Source organism: Vidua macroura, chromosome 1, assembly GCF_024509145.1.
Source record: "Vidua macroura isolate BioBank_ID:100142 chromosome 1, ASM2450914v1, whole genome shotgun sequence".
Taxonomy (NCBI): domain Eukaryota; kingdom Metazoa; phylum Chordata; class Aves; order Passeriformes; family Viduidae; genus Vidua; species Vidua macroura.
In genome coordinates this window covers 79,305,660-79,328,094 of record NC_071571.1, presented here as the reverse complement: position 1 = coordinate 79,328,094, position 22,435 = coordinate 79,305,660, and the positions used below count along the sequence as shown (strand labels likewise).

The following is a 22,435-nucleotide window of genomic DNA, read 5'->3' as shown; positions in this document are numbered from 1 at the left end:
GAAGGCTAATGGAAACTCAGGCTTATAATTTCATCCTTCTGTAGTTAAATATTTAATTAATTGTTGAATGTTTTTGCAGCTGAGCGTTGACTCTTTTGTTCCATGTGCTTAATTCCATGTGCTGAGATTTCATGGGCTCTGTGGTGCATTCTGCTACTCAGCATTGTGCTGAGGTGCTAGTCAAGGAGAGGTTAAAAATCTCAGCAATTTACAGTGGAGAAACGGTGGTGTATCTTGCAAAGGTAAAAAAATTTGCTTCCACTGACTTTCTAAACGCTGTTAGAAAGTCATTACGGTGATCTGAGGAGAGTGCTCAGCTGAGAAGAGACTTAATTGCTTTCAATCTGTATAGGCAGGTGGTCATGTATAGCTGCAATATTTCTTTTCTCTGGCTATTAGCTTGCAGATATTGATATTCACCCAGGTTTGCCATTGAGACTAATGTTTTCCAGCTGCTGCTTGCTAGTATGAGAATGTTTCTGGCAACTGAGCCCTGCAATTGAGTAACTGTAGATGTCATACAGTTGGGCTGCATATGGAACACTTGATTTAAAAAAAAAAAGTTGTTGAATTTTTGGTTCAACAAAGCCAACTGGCTTCAGAGCCTCTGCTTAAGTATTCTATGCTCCAGCTTCTAACTTCATTAATAGAACAAGCAGACAGTGCTGGAGTCTTTCTGTCCCTTACTGTTTTTTTTTAACTGAAAGAGAATTGTACTAGTAAATGCTGGAGATATGATTAAAGATCCCAGTTAAATTCCACCTTCCTAAATATAAAACTTAGTTTTTTAATACTTATTTGAGTACTGAATTACAGACATTCATTGCAGATCACTTTTGTTTAGCATTTCGAAGCTTTTTTTTTTTGTAGTTGAGTCAAACTGTAAAATTATTCTTAATGATGATGGCATTTTGTAAAGACTGAGTTTTTGCTTTGCACTATTTACTGTTGTCTTTGAGGAAAAGATCATAATGAAAAACCCTCAAGACCCCTCAAATGAATTTTGAAAAGGTAATTCATGCAAATAAAGTCTGGAACTTAAAAAGATGTGAGGAAGCCCCCGTCTCTTCAGCAATACTGAAAATGCACACTGATTTATATCTCAATTACTACATTACTCTGAACAGATTTTAGAACTGCTCTTTTAATCTTTTCTAATAGCAAATTATTATTTGCCAGTTTCTAAAAATAAGGATGAGATACAAAAAAAGATGTTAAAAAATATCCAGAAAAACAGTTGAAATGGCCTAATAGGCAGCCAGGTAAAATTCCTGTGTTTTCATTTGTGGATTAATTGAATTCTATAAATAAAATAAATTGAATCCAATTATTGTTATAGTATTCCAGCTGGAAAACCACTCAAGAGCACCAAAAATAAAAATATCAGTAATGTGCAAAAGAGGAAAGAAATTTATGTCAGAACGCTCAGTAGCTGGAGAGTTAATGGCATAGATTGTCTTACAGTGATTCACTATATCTAGCTTGTAGATGACAAAATAGTTCTCAATTTTATAAAGTTAATTTAATATTTTTAGGGCAATTTTGTATTTTATGTGTAGGTTTGAATGGAAAAATGCTGGAGATATCTTCTTTCTCTTCCTGTGCTGACTTTGACAGACTCCCATCTCCGTACTCCTGGCATACTAGTTACCAGAGACTCAGTTCTCTACTTTCCATCTACAATTCTTCAGTCTTCTCTATGGCCTTGTTATACAGTCCTTTATTAGGTTTATTTCAAATAGTGCTGCATATCTTGGCTTCTGAATATGTACAGTTAACTTGCCAGAACAAGGCATGCTAAGAACACTCACACAAATTTAAAAATAAATTTAAAGGACTCTTGTGTGTCTTGAACTTATCTGAATACCAGCCTAACAAGTATGAATGATTGAAATAAATTGACATCCATTTTAAAAATGAATGTTTCACATACCTTTCTTGCAGGCATGCAGTATTCCCAGGCATAAACATTTAAAATGAATGATGTTGTAAGAAATCATGAGACAAAAATTGCCTCTTTCAAGAATTTTCTTGCTTAATCCAAGATTAGAAGTGAAATCTAGATTATTTTTGTAATCAGTACTAGAGCTGATGTTTTAAAAAAATCCAAATGCTTTGAGTTTATGTTAAAATTATGACTTGTCAATTTACAAATACAGGCGTTCATAGAAACTGAGTAAATTTGAAGCTGAGTCATTTTGTTAGGATCCCATATTATTTATTTAATTTAAGTTCTCTTCTTTCTCAGGCTAGAATCTATAATGCTTTTTTGGCACACATGAATATTTTCCTGACTGGTCTCTGATAAATATGATAATGAAAGTAGTTTTCTTTTAGTTTTAAAGGAAAAAAAAAAAGCCTCTAAATTTTTTCTTTCTTCCTTTGTAACTTTTGAACTTTTTACGTAAAAAGTATGTTTTTAAAAGACTTGTGGTTATGTAATGTAAATATTCTGACATAACCTGTAGAAGCATAGACTCATAGGAACATTTAGGCTGGAAAAGACCTTTAGGATCATTTAGTCCAACCCTTAACCCAGCACTGCAAAATTCAGCAGTAAACCATGTCCCTCAGTGCCACATAATCTATTAATAATTTAAAAACCCCAAAATTAAAATCAAAATGTACAAAGTCAGTGGTCCACAAATTCAGTTTGTGACTCTGAGCCTGGCCTGCAGTCCTTTGTAGCTGTCTGTCCCTCGGTGCAAGTACTAAGAACTGAGAGCTGTGAGGCTGTTCTTCATTCCCTTGATACTGATCTGGTCAAATGTGTACTGCTGATCTTGATTTACTTACCAAGACTTCTGAAATTCCAGAGGAGAAACTGGTTTGAGTGGTGTTTTAGAGGGGAATGTACCTAAATTTTTTACCCTTCAAAAATCCCTAATTTCTGCCATTTCTTTCAGATGATCCTTTCATATCCTCCTCTGTTGAATATCATCTCCAGCAGTGCCGTGTTGCTGCGTCTACTTGATGCTTAATCACACTTTAAAGGAAGACACTTCCGATTTTCATTACTTTCTATGACTATAATAATGTAATTGCTACAGCTCAGATCTGTGGGTAGGAAAGGAAGCTTCTGCAGAATGTGACAAATATAACTCAGAATTTTCAAACTTGTGTAATCTTTAAAAAGGTCTTGGAAAGTTAGTGAACCAATTTAGAACTTCCTCTTGTATCTGTTCAAATATGAATAATCACTTCTAAAAGAGATGTCATTTTAACAGAGACATGCATCTAACTGATAAACACAAAATAAATATAGCAGTGACCAGAATGTGTCCAATGCCCAGAAACATAATGAAAACAGATTAAAAAGGGCTTATGGTTGTTTTTCAAAGATTCAAAATTTTCTGTTTGAGAAAAAATTTTCTATTTGTTTTCCTACATCTGTCTTCCATAAAGCACTAAGATGGCTGCCAAGCAGTAGCTACATCTTCATCCAGCTGGATACACCTGAGTTTTCTTAGCTTGAGAAAAAATCCTTCTCAGCAAGTCAACCGTAACTGAGAGAAGCGTGCATATTTGGAACTATAAATCAAAATGTCTGTGTACAGATGTTCTCAGCCTAGAGGCATAAATGTGAAGGAGCTTGGTTCCAGAAGGATTTTTCAGCAATACCTGAAATTGGTCAGAGATGCTTTACAACTGCCCATTGCAGTATTGACATAATACTGTAAAATCACCGTGAGTGACTTGCTTATTATGCTGTTCTCGTATGTGGTGTACAGTGGGAAGCTTCAGAGAGAGCAATTCAGTACAGTGCCAATATGCAGAAAAACAGCCTTCTCTAAGAGAGAACTGTGGTGAAGGAATCTTATGGGATGGGCTTGCTTTTTAAAACAAGGTGAAATATCTCCGAGCCCTTACAGCAGCTATTGGCATCAGGCAGAGCTTTTCTGGGGATGAAAAACGATATTATCCCATTTTGCAAATGGGGAAGTTGGGCTGCATATCAGATGGCCTTCCATGCAAGAGCAACTGGGAAAGATTGAGTAGGTTTTGGGTTCTTGACTCCTCCGACCTCAGGCTGCTGTGGATCTCTGAACATAGAAAGAGGGAAAGAGGCAACCTTATGACTTTTTGATGTATTACAGTTTAGTGCAGTGATATATGTCTGTTTTGAAAGGGAAGACCTCATCTGTCATTTTTACCATGGTACACTTTTGTACTATGACAGGTCCCAGAGGCTTAAACCAAAGAATATTGTCCCACTGCTCTAGGATGGCTATTTCACCTTCTGAGAATCAGATGCCTCCTACTGTAAATGAGCATGTTGTGATTCTAGGGAAAATGTGATGGGGTGGTTGTAGCTTTGCATTATTTATCTAAGTTGTCCTGAGTAAGGAGAATAATTCTTTCTGTATCTGATTTCTCTTTTGGAATGAAGTGGATCATGTCAGATTCTGTGAGAATCAGAGAAGTTTGTGACGAGCAAAGTTTGAAGTCACTGGCAAGCAACATAAAAGAATCTAAATGTTTTAGACTCATATATTCACACAGAGTAGAATTTGAAAAGGAAACTTCTTTTTAAATGCCATGTTGCAAAAGCTAATAAATACTTAAATAGAAGATTTGTCCACTTACAGTGGAGAATTGCTGAGCTGAAAGTGGACAGGGAAATTGGGCATTTCTATAAAAAAAAGGAATTTTTTTTGGTTTATGTGTAAATCATTGAATAACCTTACCTATTGCTTACCAGTTACCCGTGATTAAAAATAAAAGAAATACAGAAAGTAAGAGAGAGAGGTAGGTAAGAAAATGAAATTAATACATTTGTAGTTGTAAATATTCTTAAAATAGTTAGATGTTTCTTGTGACATATTTCTTGAAACTAGCTCACTTGGCATTTTTTGGGATAGCATGAGACCTTTGAAAGTAATATTTCCAAATATGGATAAGAGACTTCAGAGCGCTTGAATCATATTTCAACCCAGCCCCCTTGTTTGGGATGTGTGAATTTAGTGCTCAGCTTGTGCATATGGGGGGGATTACCCAGAAAACTGCAGTGAGAAGAACTGTGAACATGATTTCTGCAGAGCTATATGCCTCTTGGCTCCTGACAGTCAACATCTTGAAGTTTATGAAGTGCAGCCCCCTCTCCGTAGTGCCCAAGAAAATGAATTGCCAAACTCTGGGAGCCAGAGCTGAGGCATCAGGGCAGAGGCATTAACTCAGTTCACATTTCTTTATGATGTCTCACAGGGGAATGCAGGGGCCCTGTCCCACCAGCTGACCTGCTAGAGAAGAAAGGGAAAAATCCCCAAATTGAACTGTTGGCCAGTTTGACCACTGCTACCTCACCAGCCAGAACTGATTATAAAAAGCCTCTGGAAAAGCCAGTTACTTTTGGGAGTTGTAGCAGCTGTGTTCTGTTAATGGAATTAAAATGAATTTATATCATCTTACTCCTACAACATGGGCTTCCTAGGACACAGATGGGTTCCATGTATCTGCTAGTATGGGGGACAGAGAAATGGAGCTGCAGGGCTGGTTTGAAACATGGGCTACTACTAAAATATATTAGTGCTGAAACAGCTAGCAGAACCTTTCTAGTGGTATTTTGCTTTTTATTTATGGCTCTGTCTTGAAAAATGAAAACCAATTTTCCATATTTCTGAAGTCACCATTGCTTTGATAGATTTCTCTCATTTAAATCCTGAAATAGCTTGGTTATGCTTTATATTGATGTGTGCTTACCTTCTTTGGTTAGACTAAATTTTTCACATAGCCATGGGCTGAAATCTTCTTAAACTGAAGGAATGACTGTAATAATTCTCTGTAAATAGCATATGGGCGTTGGAAAGTAAGTTTTTTTCTGACATATTGTATGAGGTGACCAAAACTGCAAAGTGGTCTACATACAGTCTTGATGGAGGTCCATCTAAGAGCTATATCATCAAAGATAATTGGTATGGATTCTGAACTACTAAAATTGAATTGTGGCCATATTGGGTATAACTAAATTCATTGACATAAAATGCAAGCTAATGCTCAGGTGAGGGAGTGGAAAAGGGCATCCAATTCCACAGCCCTCCCTGCAAAGTTAGTTTTGCTTTCATTTAGTGAGTTTAGATTTCATAGCTCTTATGGACAGATTTCCTACTGATACTTAAATGGAAATGTAAACTAAGCTATTTTATCGAGAAGAGATATGCATCTGATCATCTTTCCTGATTTTTAGTTTTCATTGCTGCTGCAATTATGTTCTTCTTTTTGGGTAGTTGCTAGCTTGGAATGGCCTGGCTGAGTAATTATTAAATTGGATTTCTGCCTTTCCTGGTTTGAACATAAATCTCCTAGTGCAATTCATGGATTGCACTAGCTGCTCACTTCATATCTTGCCAAATGGACTTGTTTCCCTCTGGTCTTACATAACCTTCCCTCTAGCAGAGCTGATCAGACATCCCAATATAACCCGAACCAAAACAAGCAAAAAGAAAAGAGAAAGTACAGCCAGTGAAAATTTCAGAAAGAAATTTAGGCAATTTAGGCAATCAGTCTAAGCCTGGGAGTCTTGAATCCAAGCTGATGTCTAATAGCTTAAAACGTGACATGGTACAGCTTACTGCCTGCCATGGCTCTTACTTTGGGATGATTAGAAACACTATGTTTTTAAAGTGAGTTTCTTAAAGCTGACCTTTATCCTGTTGGATCAGGAGATAAAACTCTCTAACAGATGTTGGTTTTGTTCTGCAATTCCCACTGTCATCCTGCACCACTGAAATCAAAAAGCAAGCAATGGTTCTTTTCTCTCAACCCTCTGGCCCACACAGAATATGCTTTATCTTATTAGCATCGTGTGGCACTGAAGGAGTGTAAAAGGCTCCAGTGACAGTGCTCATAGATGCATACCTATGGTTCTCCATCTGTGTCAGGAAATACAGCTCTCATTTCTCAAGTTTTGGAGAATATTGCAAGTCTTAATTAAAGATTGCCTAAAATTTCTTGGTACTTTTAACAGTCGTTAGAGGAGTGCAAATGAGTACTGGTGGAAAAGATTGAGAGAGATGAGACACAAGTAAAAAATAGCTGGTTAATTCTCTTTTCTTTCAGTGGTTTTTGAGTACCTGTTCCATGTCATTTTGGTAAACTTCCCCCAGTGACTAAAGAAAACTGGTAAATCAACTTGAATGTAATATTTTGTTAAAAAAAAGAATAGAGGGGGAAGAAAAAAGTCAAAATGCAGTATTAAACATGCATTCTAAATAAGATAAAAAAGAAAGTCTGGAATATGAGATTTTCTTTTGTCTTAATGTATGCTGGTTTAAAAAAAAACCGCACATTGTGCAAATGTGTGAGAACCAGGAAGTGAAAGAGACCAAAGTGAAAAACTTAATATAATAGACAAAGCTGCAGTTTGGTAGAAAATGTATATGGCACAAATGACTGCTCAGGAACACAAATATAGAAAGTTTTCCAAGGTGTTGAGCATTCCATCTTCCATTTTCCTGATTTCTTTTGAGCACGTCTTTACTAGAAGATGTTATTATAACAGAACTGTGAGAAGCTGAGAGCTGATAAGCTGCTGACACTGATACTGTGATCACGAGGAAGACTTTTTCTTAGCAACATGAGAAATACTTGTAATTCAGCCCAAAGTCTCACAGGTTTAATTATAGGTAGTTTTGATGTTATGCAAGGCTTGACTTGACTTGAACACGTTGACTTCAGTACAACATTTTTTGTTTAAAATGAAACTTTTTACACAGGACTGAAAGTAAGAAGTTTTTATTCCAAGAAGAAATGCAGCAGCTCTTCAGGGAGTTGGTGTAAAATGCCCTGTAAGTGCTGCTGAGGTGGTGAGTAGGCTTTGTGCTGGTTGCTTACAGGAGGTTAAATTCCACCAGACGCATGATGTGTAACACTATCCTAAAGGCGTAAGCATGCTCAGCTTTCTAATGCCATGTTAGACGTACAGGTATTTTTGGAATAATGTTTCAATTACTAATTTAACTGTCATTAGCAATTGTGTATTAACTGGAGGATGAAATTGGTTTTATCCTGTGATTCTTGCATATGCCTTAATTTTTGAGGAATGCTGTTGCTGTGTTCAGGGCTGAGGTTATTGGGAGGGTGGACGCATCATCAGTGACTGAAGTAGATGCATGTTCTTTGGGAGAAAAGAGCTGTCAGTGTTCTTTTAAAATCAGCCAACCTCTTCTGATGTCTAAACCCAAAAATGTGGTACATCCAGGAGCATCAAGTTGATGTGCAATCATTTCCTTTTGAGGAAAAAGAGAGAAAAGCTATTCCTGCAGCTCAGTATAGAGCTAAAACAGATAGAAGCAGACAGAGAATATGTTAACTAGATACTAAATCTTAAAATACTTAAGGAGTTACGTTATGGAATAAAGGAGTCAACAATAAATATTTCATTTAAATTGCTATTTTTTGTTGTGTTTTGCTGGGTGAATTAAATACTGTGTATTTTGGAAGGAAGAGCTTGCAGTGCTCTCATGAAAACCACGATATGCACAGCAGCAGCAGGTGCTGCTTTAATTCACTGGTGGCTGGCCTTGCTTCCCTGTTTTCCTCCTTTCAGTGGTGCAATTGTGGAGTCGTGTGCTACAGTCAGAAATGGTGTGTTGCAGTCCATGTGCCTCAGATTTAAAAATGAAAAACAAAACTGAGAACTGGATTTGGTTTATAATTGTAAATGGGGTTTCGTTCCTTGTGGTGAGGGTGTCATGCAAACAGAATAAGGAAATTACATAGTCTAAGGATTGTCATGACTTATCCTAGATCTGGGCTGTCTGTTAAACATTTTGTTCTCAGGTATAGGATGCTTTCTTACAGCCAGGGTTTAAGAATGTTTTTTTACAGCCATTGCTTTTTTTTCAGCGAGCAGCACCATGAGATGGAAAAAAAAAATGAGGAGGAATTTAGCAATGACTTAGAGAATCCATTTTCAAAGTAAAACTGGTAGTTCCTAGATTTCAAAATTAATGCACCTATTTCTTATAGCATACTGTAATTAAAATTCTAACTACTCTTTCAAGTTTGATTAAAACTAGTTTGACCATTTAAATGGGCATTAAAGTAATAGAGGTGTTTTTGAGTGTGGAATGTTAGACAAATAAAATGTAAATATAGATCCCCATAAATAACTTTCTCTAGTGAGCATTACCTAGTTAAATACCCAAATGCCTTATTCAGAATGTGAATGTGGCTCTCCATGACTATTTTAAGAAATGACAGGTAAGTTTACTATATATACAAGCAGTAACCAAAAACTTTTGCTATTGAAGAAAACATGTAAATTAAGATCATATGATAATTTCCTTTTTTAGTATAGAAAGCATGAGTTTCAACTCTCTTCATGTTCCCCAGACTGTTCTTTGATCAGGAAAAGGCTAGAAAAATATAAGCTATAGGTGTTAAGCTTGCTTCCCTTTTCCAGTGTGAAGTCCCTCCAGGAATGAGGTCTTCCCACCACTGCTCTTCAGTAGGACTATAGTGTGGAGGAGGATAATGTTTTCATTGCTTGCTAGCATTTGACTGTTACATTTTTAATGTAGTCTTTGGAGGCAGCCAAAGGAGGAACTGGGTCTACAAGCCAAGCATATTTGTGGTGTTGAGATCCATGGTAGGGATTGCACTGGAGGGACAGAATTCAAGCAAAATATGATTTAAAAGGAAATCATCCCATTATCTAGGCTTTTATCACCTTGTGTGTTTTTGTAATTATACATGGTGGTGGTGTCTTAGGTATTTGAGGGAGGCAAAAATTGGCTGGCCATAATTGGAATAATACGTGTGGAATCTCACCGCTCCCTCTATGTTGCATGTTCTGGGACCTAAACAGCTTCAAAGATGTGGGTAATAACCACCTCTGAAATTTGCATCATTGCCTACTTAGAAACTTGATTCTAGGGTACAGGTTAGAAAACTGGCTAGTACAAAATATTTATTAAGCTGGCTGCTGAGGAGACATGCACAAACCCCAAAATGATGTGGCAATTTAGAAATAAGAAGGAGATGGCATATGCTTATATGTCTTGGCTTAGTTTTTCAGGTTATTTGAATCCTGCGAGCTGTTTCTACGTGATGTGTTATTGTAAGGTTCATTTCAGTCTTTGCAAAGCAGGTGTTTACAGCAGAGTTTCCTCTTCCAATCATGTGCCTAACAATAGTGTGATTAAGATCTTACTCTGGGGCAGGCTGACTTTTGGCTGCATGTGTGTGCCTGCACAAGCATGTCTGCAAGCTCCTTTTATTATTCAACAAAAAGAACATATGCAGTTAATCTGAATATAGCAGAAATGCTTTAAAGGGGTCTTGAATCTGTAAGAAGACTGGTAGACAGAATGGAGCAGATGAGGCAAATAAATAGAAATTGATGGCAGCATTTTTAATTTAAGCAGAATATCAGATGAACTGAATGCAAAGCTGAGTAATACATCCACTGCACTGTGAAAATAATATATTTTATGCTGCTTCTTTTTTGCTCAGTTTTTAATATGACTTCTTTTGTTATACACAATGCAAAACAGCCTTGGATTTGCTGCCAGGGATGAAACTGAATGTGCTGGAGGTTGTATCTGCACTGCTGGGCAGAGTAGCTCTGTGTTGGATCAGTGAAAAAAGCCCACACGTGGCAAAACACTGCAATTCTGCTTTGAAACCAGCAATAGGAAAATAACGAAGAAAACTAACACGAAAATGTGTCAGTTGTAGACAATTGTCTAAGGAGAATAGGGGTGCTGTTATCTCTCTCCCCATTAGGTGGTCTAACAAAAGATGTTCTCTCTGCCTACAAAGCACAGCCTTGCCTGGGGTGAGAAGGGAATTTGCGCACAGCAGAGCATTTCTTCCGTGCTGCTCATTGACTCAGGAAGGCAAGAATGGCCTGCGTTCTGCAAGATGGCTCTGTAGCTGGAGAGGCTACTTGTGCATTGTGGAAATGAGCTGTATTATATTTGGGCACCTGCTCCTACAGAGTGACTGCAGCACACAGGTCAGTACTTCACGCAAGTGGCTCTCAGAGAGTGACACACACAGATTGCATAAGGCAGTGCTGTCACCTTCTGTTTCCCACAGACCCTCCTACAGCAAAGGGAGTGCTCTGTCTGACCACAGTCAGGCTGAGTATTGGATCTTCAGTTGCTGTTGTGCACCCAGGTTCTTCATCTGTAGGGCCCTCCAAGTCAGAAGGTTGCAAGACCAGAGTCTCCAACAGTGGCTTTCAAAGTAACCCATAAAATCTTCATCACTCTTTGATCAAATAATGGACAAATTTTACTTTTATTCAGGAATTCTGTCTAGCTAGCTACCTTTTTTACATGCAATGTGTGTGTAAAATTGTGGTGCAATTACAAGTGTGAAGTACTTGTGGCTTCAGGTTGATACTCTATAAATTGATAGTTCTGGCAATACCGTTACCTGTTATGAAATTGCTGACCATCACCCTTCATCTGTTCTTGGAAAATCTGGTTACTAATTGATTAATTAATACACACCTCTAACCTCAATCACATAAATCTTAACAGTATCTCAGGTACAATTTTTTAATTTGGTCTCCAAAAAATTGTCATGTGATTGTTAACTTTTCTGATAACTTGCTGTATTAGCTTCTCAAATGAAGCAGATTTTCATGTGCGAGTTCTTAAATAGACAGAGATAATTTTATATCAGCCTGCAGTGTGCTTAAATTATTTTAACTCTCATAATTGAAATCTAATATCAACAATAATAACTTAGCTATATTAATAAAAAATTGCTCATATTAAAAATAATGCTTCTCATTTTGGTGTGGTGTACATGTCCCTGAGAAATTTAAAGTAATATAAAAATTGAAGTTCCTTTTTTTTTTTTTTTTTTTAAGAAATTTGCATTAAATGTATTCTGCTGCTCACCAGAGAAAACTAAAACTGAAATCTGGCTGAGAATTAAGCACTTAAACTTGGCAGTATTACTTCCTAGAATTCCTTTATTGCCAGAGATTTAAAAGAAAACAGATAGGTCCCAAAATTGGAATTGGCTTCTTTTAAAATTACAGTTTGGATAGATGGTGAGCATAATTTCTGTGTTTGAAGCATTCACAGTTCTTTTACTCCATACCCCTTTTTTTAAATCTTGAGATTCACAAGGCTTTGGAAGAAGGAAATGAGATGCAGTAGTTACAGGACTGTGCACATGTGGAGGCAGGGACTAAAAATTATCTGTAGTCCATGAAGAAAACACCACAAGTACCGAGCTCGGATGTTCCCAGTTTGTTATTGTGTCTCACAGCACAAAACACACAAAATTGTATGGTGCTAAGGAACAACCGGGTCATATTTTTTTGTGTGCACCTCATGTCAGAGCACCTTCCTGCTCTGGGGTCCATGCAGATGTGCAGGTGATGGTCACAGCCCCACAGGTGCAGATTTCCACGATGTGCTCTGCCTCTCCTGGCACAGCTTTGTGCCAGCCCAGCATCTCCTCAGAAGGGAGAGATGGCCAAGAGTGTGCTTACTTCTGCCTCCCTCACACCAGCCTGCCTGACTACAGAAGAGCTGGTTCCCATCACTGCTCTGAAGCATAAGTAACATAGAAAAAGAGGATAGGATAGATGAGGATAGGGAAGGGAAGGGAATTGAAGGGAAGGGGGAAAAAAAGAAAAAAAAGTCACTGATTCTGAGGTTTGAAGAGGCTTGAACCTGAATGAGACCTAGCATTTCTGTTCTGTTAATTCCAAGTAAAAAGAGATGAAACAAAAGATGAGTGAAGATAATGGATAAAGAACATAAAAACATGACTTTGTTGCTAAAAGGCAAAGCTAGCAAGTCTAATTCCATCTAAGATTATGCTAACAGACATTTTCTAACATTAACCTGGAAAATGGATTGACCTGGCAAGGATAGGAATGTCTCTTGAGTGTGTGTAAGTGTAATGGGGAGCATGAAATTCTACTGCATATTTTGAGAAGCTGTAAGTTTTGGGTATTTTTCTTTCATAAAAATTCAGAAAATCTTTCAAAAACAGCATTTGCATACCCCTGGTTTCTTTCAGTTCCCATATGTGTCCCTTAATTAGAACTTTTTGCCCTTTTTTTTTAATGAAGGTGTAGGGTGAATCAATGGGGTACAGAGAGGTAATGGTTTCTTCAAGATCTTTCTATTTTCAGCACCTGGGGGATGGGGCAGATTCTGGGATCAGTATTTCATTTTATTTAGAGTGTTGAAACTCTGCCTTGCTAGGGATGTGCATTTTTGTCTGCAGGCAGTGTGAGATAACTCATGTCTGGGAACAGGCTTGTGCAAGGGCTACTTTGGCCTGACCCACCACACGTGCCTGCCTTGTGCTGGAGGCAGTGGAATTTCAGAAGGTACCTATTGTCTTCCTGAACTGGTTTTTCTGGCAATGGACTGAACTCCCGACGCTTTGCACGCAGTCAAGCAGGAGCTTTGGAAGTTTAGCTCTGGCAATAAGACTGAGGTAACATCAGGTGCAATCTGTGAGTTTGTCCTTTCCTGTTGCCCTGCTCGCAGTACTGTGAGGGAGGGTGATAGCAAACCCAGTCTTGTAATAGTCAGACTCTTTAATGGTGTGTGAAATCCTCTGCTAAAAGAAATGCTTAGAAGTTTATAAACACAGGAAACTAATTGGGCAGACAAGTCTTTACTGACTAAAGAGATAGTAAGAGTCTGACTCTAGGGTCTTTTTCAATATAGAAGAAAAATTTGAAATATAAAACTTCCAAATAATAATTCTTTTTACAAACTGTACAAATGTGTGCTGCCCATGTTCCAGGGACTCATGTCTATGAGTCTTCAGTTGGAGAATTTGAAATGTTCCATGAGTTCTTCCTCCTCTTGTATTATGGTCTTATGGACATTGAATCTTTCAGTCCTGATTATCACAAATATGGAAATTTCAAAGTGCTTAACATTCTCCAGGTGACCTGTACACCCAAAATTTTTTATTCTAAATAATCCACCCCAGAGATTATTTCTACTATACAATAAGAAAGAAAACTATGCAAGTTCTCTGGTTCTGTTCCTGCTTCCTGCAGGAGAATGGAAACTTCAGGATGTGCAAAATGTATAACAGCTTCTAGAAACTAGAAGATTTCTAGAAGAAATCCTTGCTCCTGTTGCAAGGAGTAGCTCTTTTAATGTCAGACACAGTGATCTCTGGTTTTGTTTCTTTTTCCATAAGAAGAGCAATACAAAGTATATTGACCAGTCTGGGAAGCAGACAAAGTCTATTGTAGCTCCCAAGTATTATATTTTCCCTCACTATTCTGAAGTACTGTTCTGCAGAGCTGTTCACCAAAGTTCCCCGAAAATTACTGATATATTGCAACTTCTTATACAAAATCGGCTTCTAGACTCTCTCTCTCGACCCTTTTCTTTATAGCAGTAAGAAGGCACAGCCATCAACTGCTGTGCCATTTTATACCAATGGTGGTCAGCACCAACATTTTCAAGGATCTTTGTTTGGAACATGCTTGCTACAGCAAGCATTAGGTTCAGCTGGCAGCTGCTTAAGCTAGCTCAAAACCTGTACCTGTCAATGGAAGTGCAAGTAACTGAAGACCTACTGGGGTTCAGCTTCTAAATAGTGGTCAATAGTTGCAGGCAAACTTTGGTCCTGGGTCTATCATTCACAAGGTGAATGCAGTGATTTTGGGGTTAGGGAGGGGCAGGGGTAATGGAAGAGGCTGAGCAGTGAAGCCAGGACCCCCATCTCACTGGAACAGAGGGTGCATCCCCTTTAATTTTTTTTCATAATTTAGTCCTTTGATGGGGGGGACAGGAAAGATGTCTTTCAAGTGTTAACATGTAGGTAGTAACACAGAGTGTATTTAACAATGTATGAATTCACATCTCAATGGCTTTTTGCACTTTGCTTCACTTGGGAGACATTTCACTGACATTCACTTTCATTTAGTACCAGGCAGGATTATCCCCACTACAATATCCAGCACAATCAGGGAGACGCTTAGGTGTAGTGGTTCACATGCTGGTCTTCTTGCAGTTATAGAATGGTTGTAATTTTAAAATACTTTTTAAGGTCTGCTTTGTGTCTGCCACACCTTTAGACTCTGCACTGGATGGTTCAGAGCTGTGCTTCGGGCTGGGACAAGGTCTATTTGAAGAAGTGGAACATGTGGGGCTGTTTCTAAAAAAGGTTACAGGGAAGCCCAGATGTGTTATCAGAAGTCTGGGGACAGGAGGAATGTTTGTAAATCAGATCTGGGGAAAAAGGGACTTTGTAGCATTGCTACCTGGATGATGACCCCAATGATTACTCTGCTTTTGCATCATAGCCTGGCACTGCTGTTATCATTATGATCTAGACAGCTTTTTAACAGGGAGATATGAGATTCAGCATCCCAAAGAGTGAATTTATTCTATTATAAAGTAGTTGAAACTCTGCTGGAAGATGACAGTCCATTTGTAAATGTAAATATTTGCTAATAGACCATAATGGTAGTCTCTGAAACTCTTCCTCATCTCCTGCTCCAATACTTTGAGATAGCTGGCTGTGATGCCAGTTGAGACACAGAGATTTCACAGTGTACCTCCAAGCAAAGACAGTGAATATTTATTTTCTTAGTTTGGGAGCACATTTCTCATATGCATGCTTCTCTACTTTTTAAAGGTTCTCTGGCATAGACATTCTGTATCCAACTATATCTGAGGTCAAAAGACTGTTGTGGAAAGAAATATAAATTGTGGTGTGTTACTATTCATGAAATAGCAAAATCTTGAAAAATGCAGAAGACACAACAAATGAAATTAGGCTCACTGTACCTGGGTTTTGCTGGAAAACAAGTAAAGGCTTAATTAGGGATTACAAATTGGGATACACACATGGCTTCAATATAAATCTCCAATCAGAATGACTTGCAAAAGCCCTTTCAAAATATTTGGTTGAAACTGCACATAAACAATAATCAGGGCAATATTTATGGAGTAATCTAGAAGTGTCAGATAATGAACTAATGTCCACAGCCTGCCCTAAATACCTAAAAACCTGATAACTCAGTCATGAAGGTAGAGATTAGATTGCTCAGCTGTGACTCTCTGGCAGTTAATCCTTTTATTGCTGTTCCCGTAAAATTTCAGACAATAAAGCAGTGTTTCAGTAACAGCACATTACCATTTTGCAGGGCTGTGTGATAACGTTTCAACAGTATTTGCAAATTGTTACTCTTTTTGAAAGCTGAAGTCAGAAAGATCTCTGCTGACCATAATATCTCAATTTTGCCCAAGATGTGTGGATATTTGGCTGTTGGACTCTGCCTGGGGCTTGTATCTGTGGTAGCAGATAATCTACTGAGAGGCAGCTTGTTCTTAGTTGTATGTAATATTACTTTATATTCAGCCTGCTATGAGCAATCATATGAATTTTTACTCATTTGTATTCACAGTTTTAGCAAGTGTGTGAAAAAAAATACAGCCTATAATTATATCTACCTGTGCAAAACAGAAAATTAGAATGAGTCATCTCTCTTGGAGAGGTTCTTACATTAAACATTTGTTTGACAGTTCTTTGAAAAAAGTCACCATCTCCTATTTTCAAATAGTAGAAAACACAGAAATATTTTTCTTAACCTTTCATTAATCATGAATTAAATATTTTCTTTAATAATAAAAATGTATTTTTTTCTCCATTCATAGATATTTTTTTTTCAATAATGATCCAATATATCTGTGTCTCCTTCTGTTTTCATAGACAAAGTTTGCTTTGAAGTACTGTGAAAGATTTTGTGTATTCTTAGTTAAGACTCCCACATAAAGGCTGTATAAATACTGATATGGTTATACACATGGTCAACTTCTTCTAAATAACTGAGCAGTTATTGCTTGTCATGCTTGAAAACTGGGTGCAGAGGCTACAAATATGCCCCTCTCTTCTCTCATTTTTTATTGCATCATGTCACATGCCTCATGTAAGCTTGTGGTCAGAAGTGCCTGTATTCGTTTCTTGTCTTATGGAATGGTGTTGCTGTGCTTCAGGCTCTGTGTCTCCCATCCTGCTGAGTGTAGGACTTTGGGCAGGCAATTCCTGTGGAAGCTGCAAAGCTGGGTGGGACTCTGCGTGGGAGCTGTTCCTGCTTCTGGGGCTGCCGGATCTGGGGACCCACATCCCTCTGGGTGAGGGAAGCACATGCTCCTGGCCCCTGGTACCATTAGCTCTCTACAAAAACGGGCTGTGAGGGTAACCAGGCTGCAAGGGGTAGGGAGTAGATGCAGTCTTCTGTGTTAGCCTTCTCACTGACTCTAAGCTTCCTTTGATTTCTCCAAACCCTGATGAAAAGGTGGTTCAGAGCCTTTACTAAAGTGATGGTGGACTTTGTGTTAACCAGGGGTGAATGCCATGATTGACAGCCAAATTTAGTTCATTCCTAGCCTGAAAATAAATGTCTTTTTTCTACTTCCACTCTTAGGCCACAGAAGATTGTGGTTGTATGTTAGTCCTCCATCGTCCTGTAACTTCCTGCTACTCTGTCCCTTCCTCCCTGCTGAACTGTAACCAAGGTTAGAGGTGCTTGCAGGACTGTTTGAAAGGTGATGTGGCAGAAGAGTGTTTGCTGACTGAAATTCTGCAGGGCTGAGCAGGACGTAAGCTCAGTGGCAGTGGTGCTCTGCAGCATCGGTACATTCAGCTGACAACATCTTACCAAACCTCATGTGGTCTCCCTTTCAGGAACCAGAGTCAATTTTTCCTTTGCACTCTGTTGATTCTCTCAGTGGTGAATACTGGGCTTTGTGTAATCAACCCCTTTCTCTTTTCTATTACAGAGCTCCAGCATGGGAGGCAAACTGAGCAAGAAGAAGAAGGGATACAGTGTCAATGATGAAAAAGCAAAAGACAAAGACAAGAAGGCTGAAGGAGCAGCAACTGAGGAAGAGGAGACTCCAAAGGAGGCTGAGGATGCCCAGAAAACCACAGAGACCACAGAAGTGAAGGAGAACAACAAGGAGGAGAAGGGAGAAAAGGATACGCAGGTCACTGCCAATAAGACGGAAGAAAAAGAAGGGGAGAAGGAGAAAGCAGTGACCCAGGAAGAAACCCAGAAAACAGAACCTGAGAAGTCAGAGGCTGTTGTTGATGCAAAAGTAGAGCCACAGAAGAACACCGAACAGGCACCCAAGCAAGAGGAGCCGACTGCTGCCTCTGCTCCTGCTGCCAGTAGCGAAGCACCCAAACCCTCTGAGCCTAGCACCGATGCAAAAGCTTCCCAGCCTTCAGAAGCCACAGCTCCCAGTAAAGCAGATGACAAGAGCAAAGAGGAAGGGGAAGCCAAAAAGACTGAGGCTCCCGCAACACCTGCAGCCCAAGAAACTAAAAGTGAAGTGGCCCCAGCTTCAGACTCAAAACCTAGCAGCAACGAGGCTGCGCCTTCTTCCAAGGAGCCCGCGGCAACAGCAGCACCTAGTTCGACTGCTAAGGCCTCGGACCCTGCAGCCCCTCCAGAGGAAGCGAAACCTTCTGAAGTTCCAGCGACTAATTCGGATCAAACCATAGCAGTGCAAGATTAAATTGGACAGCCTGTTGAAACAACCACTTAAAACAACCTGTGTCTTTTTTTTATTTTTTCAGCTATACTAACTCGTTTCAGATCTGAAATAGCAAATATGTATTGCCCAGAAAAGAAGGAGAGAAAAAAAAAAGAGAAAAAATGAAAAGGATGTCCCATCAAGTTGGGAGGGAGGGAGGGGGGAGAATCCAAATAGTATTTTTGTGGGGAAATATCTAATATACTTTCTGCCAACTTGACACAAGTCCTGGATTAAAATAAATAAATAAATAAATGGATGTCTGAAAGTACAGCACATCTTTTGTATCTGAACTGCTGTAAATGCACTCCACCGGTGTATCAAAACCTTCTTTTTGTTCTGTAATGGGGTTTGGGAGTGATGCGTTTGATTCTGCCCACTAGGTTTGTGCCAAGGCAATCAGATCTTTATGAAAGCAGTATTTTCTGTGTTTTTTTTTTTTTTTTTTTATTTACAGCCTTTCTTATTTTGATATTTTTTTTATGCAGTGGATGAATGCCAACTTTCAGACAAAACCCACTTAGCTGTCCACATATTTCTCAATGCCAATCCTCCAATTCTTCCTCTCCAAATATTTTTTGGGAGTAAAAAGCATTCTCATCCTACTTAGCCTACCTAGATTTCTCATGACGAGTTAATGCATGTCCGTGGTTGGGTGCACCTGTAGTTCTGTTTATTGGTCAGTGGAAATGAAAAAGTCTGCGTTCATTGCAGTTCCAGTTTCTCTTCCATTCTGTGTCACAGACACCAACACACACTCATTGGAAAACAAATGAAAAAACAAAATGTACAATGGATGCATTGAAATTATATGTAATTGTATAAATGGTGCAACAGTAATAAAAGTTAAATAATTTAAAAAATATATAAGTGTAAAGACTGATTAAATCTTCACTTTCACCCCTTGAGAACTAGGCAAAGGAGGTTCTTACACTTAGAGAAGAAGTACTATGTCTGGGGCTGTTTACTTTCCTATAAATAGTCACTCTCCAACAGCCACAAGTGTTCTTAGGTGAGGTTGGAAGAAGTGGTCAATGAACAGTGCATCTCATATATCTTTTATCCCAGTCAAAGAAGAAATGGCTTTTGCCTGCATTAACATGTGAAAAAATAAAATGCTCTCGCTCTTTTGAAGAGCCACAGGCATGTTGACTGAGTTTTAATTGGGACTAAGACAGTGGATTTTATAAACTCATAGTTTAAAATGAGGCAAGTAATTTTAATCCTAGTCCTATTAAAGTATTTCTAGTGCTGATACACTTGTTCTTTTCCCCATTACTATTACATAGGAGATAAACCACTGCTGTCTCAAAAGGCCAGTCCTGTGTTTTTGAAATATGGATAAGCTTGTGTAGCTGAGTAGAGTTTAGCCCAGCATAAACATTTTTCACTACTTTTGCCTATTTGTTTCATTATTATTCAACAGAACAGCTGAGTAATTGCACTTTGTGCTGAATGGTGTCATTGGTGCGCATGGACAACGATTTCAATGCAGAGCCAGGGATTCACAAAACCAGTTAAAGCAGCATATTTTGCCTCCCTATTAGTAAACTTTTGGGCAGAGCAGAAGTTCTGAAAGAAGTAGGCAGTGGTAAATAGAAACACAGCTGGTACACATACCAAAGGGATGAGCAGGCTTGTATTTAGTAAATAAAGAAAATGGTGTTTTAAAATGGTATAAATTATTTCAAATACTTTCTCTCCATGCAGTGAGGATGATTCACTCTACAGACTTGCATAATACTACACCTAATTTTTTTTTCAGAAATACAAACTTCCCATACCATGCTGGCAATATTGTTATGCAGCTGTGCACCTGGGAGAAGCCTACTGGAACAGGCAGGAATAGTTCAGTTGGGTTTAGATCAGGTCATTCACCTCCATGAATCTTGCACCACCATGAAGCTTTTGCATCCTTAATGTGATGCCGAACAGTCTTACTTTAATTCTTTGAGGTAATTAAAACTACCTGTGTCCATAGCTGTATCCAAACCCAGCAGCCTCTGCAGCTGTGGACAGCAAAAGTCTTACCACACGTGCTCTTCTTTTCACAACCTGCTTGCTGATGGCAGCTTCATCCCAACAGGGTCAATACTGCAAAGAAATGTTGTGCCCCACATGCCAGGAAATCAATAGCATATGGTCAAAGAAATATGCACTTGTGTTTGGGGAAACTGAGAGCACGGCCAAAGATCAGTGCACTTCAAACTCTTCAGTACTCTTAAAGAATAAAAAAGGAAAGTTGCTGTATGATGTTTTAAATATTTTTATTAATAGACAGGCCTGCAAAATTGGCTTTTTTATTAGTTGCTAAATTTCTTAGTGTACAACTGATGGTTAAAAGGCATTCTGGCCAAGGCCACTTCTCCAAAATGCTGTTATTCTACACCTACATACACAAGGAAAAAAATAACCTCAAAAGAGCTTTTGAACTCATCATACATGGTTAATAGAAATGTGATGCATGTTGCTTGCCTGAAGAGCCATGAGAAGAGGTGAGAGCCTGGAGGCTTGCTTTTCTTCAGTCCAGTGTCTCATCTCCAAGATTTTTTTTTCTGCATTATAATCACTCTTTAATGACAGTAAAAGTATGCTGAGGGTACAGAGCTAACAGGCATGTTAATGCTCTGAGAGTAAGCACATTGCAGATAACCTCAAAGGACCCAACCCTTTTGTGAAAGTGTGCCAAAGGAATAGAGAAATTCAACCCTGGGAAAGAACCTTTGCTATTGTTTAGAGCCCCCACAGAGACATGTTTGCAAGGTCTCCCCTGTTTTGCCCTGGAAACTGTCGAGAATCTCTTGCTTTTTCTTCAATAATAGGAAGGTCAGTGCCATTGACTTTGCTCATACTTTGCTTGCATTTGCACAGCAAAGAGCTCAGATGCCTTTAAAATGTACAGCAACTCTACCCCCTTCCCTTCCCTTCCCTTCCCTTCGCCTTCCCTACCCTTCCCTTCCCTTCCCTTCCCTTCCCTTCCCTTCCCCTTCCCTTCCCTGCTCCCTTCCCCTTCCCCTTCCCCTTCCCCCTTCCCCTTCCCCTATCCCCTTCCCCTTCCCCTTCGCCCCTTCCCCTTCCCCTTCCCCTTCCCCTTCCCCTTCCCCTTCCCCTTCCCCTTCCCCTTCCCCCTTCCCCTTCCCCTTCCCTCCCCTTCCCCTTACCTCCCCTTCCCCTTCCCCTTCCCTTCCTTTTTCTTTTTCTTTTTCTTTTTCTTTTTCTTTTTCTTTTTCTTTTTCTTTTTCTTTTTCTTTTTTCTTTTTCTTTTTCTTTTTCTTTTTCTTTTTCTTTTTCTTTTTCTTTTTCTTTTTCTTTTTTCTTTTTCTTTTTCTTTTTCTTTTTCTTTTTCTTTTTCTTTTTCTTTTTCTTTTTTTTTCTTTTTCTTTTTCTTTTTCTTTTTCTTTTTCTTTTTCTTTTTCTTTTTCTTTTTCTTTTTTTTTTCCTGCTACTATTTTTTATAGTGAATTTTGGGAATGGAAAAAACTGTAAAGTAATGTTAAATTATTCATTAACGAGTGGCTTCCTGGAAGCCATGCCTACCACTTGCCCTGTAGTTGGTTCCGTACACTTAACTTCTGTGTCTGCACAGGATAAGACACCTCCTCGAAGAAACAGTAAAATAAAACATTCCAGGATGGGTTAATGTCCTACGTGATAGCATTTCCAGGCATATGTCTGTGTGGCTGCCAGTATCTAAACAGTCAGTGACTTCTGAATTTCTGCTGGCACTTCCTTTGTCCCAGCACTGAACTAGGAGGTCTGTCTGGTCTCTGTCTCACCTGACCATTGCCTTTTCCAGATCCCCACGAACACCAGCTTCATGTAAGTGTACTTATGTATCAGTGGGTGCATCAAGTCCTTAGTCTTCCTCCAGGAACTTCATATCACTACATCACATTTCTGTGAATTTATCCTTATTTAACCAAATAGGGGAGTGT

The 22,435-nt window shown here is 38.8% G+C and overlaps 1 protein-coding gene across 1 annotated transcript in view; it reads left to right on the top strand.

The window, feature by feature from the left end:
• The window catches only part of BASP1 (brain abundant membrane attached signal protein 1), a 50,635-nt gene extending 31,270 nt beyond the window's left edge, over window positions 1-19,365 (top strand). The window contains exon 2 of the mRNA XM_053996418.1: window positions 17,742-19,365. Within this exon, the coding sequence (XP_053852393.1) occupies window positions 17,751-18,482 (732 nt within the window). The 5' untranslated portion in view covers window positions 17,742-17,750 and the 3' untranslated portion in view covers window positions 18,483-19,365. The remainder of the gene's footprint in view (window positions 1-17,741) is intronic.
• The last annotated feature ends 3,070 nt before the right edge of the window (window positions 19,366-22,435 follow it).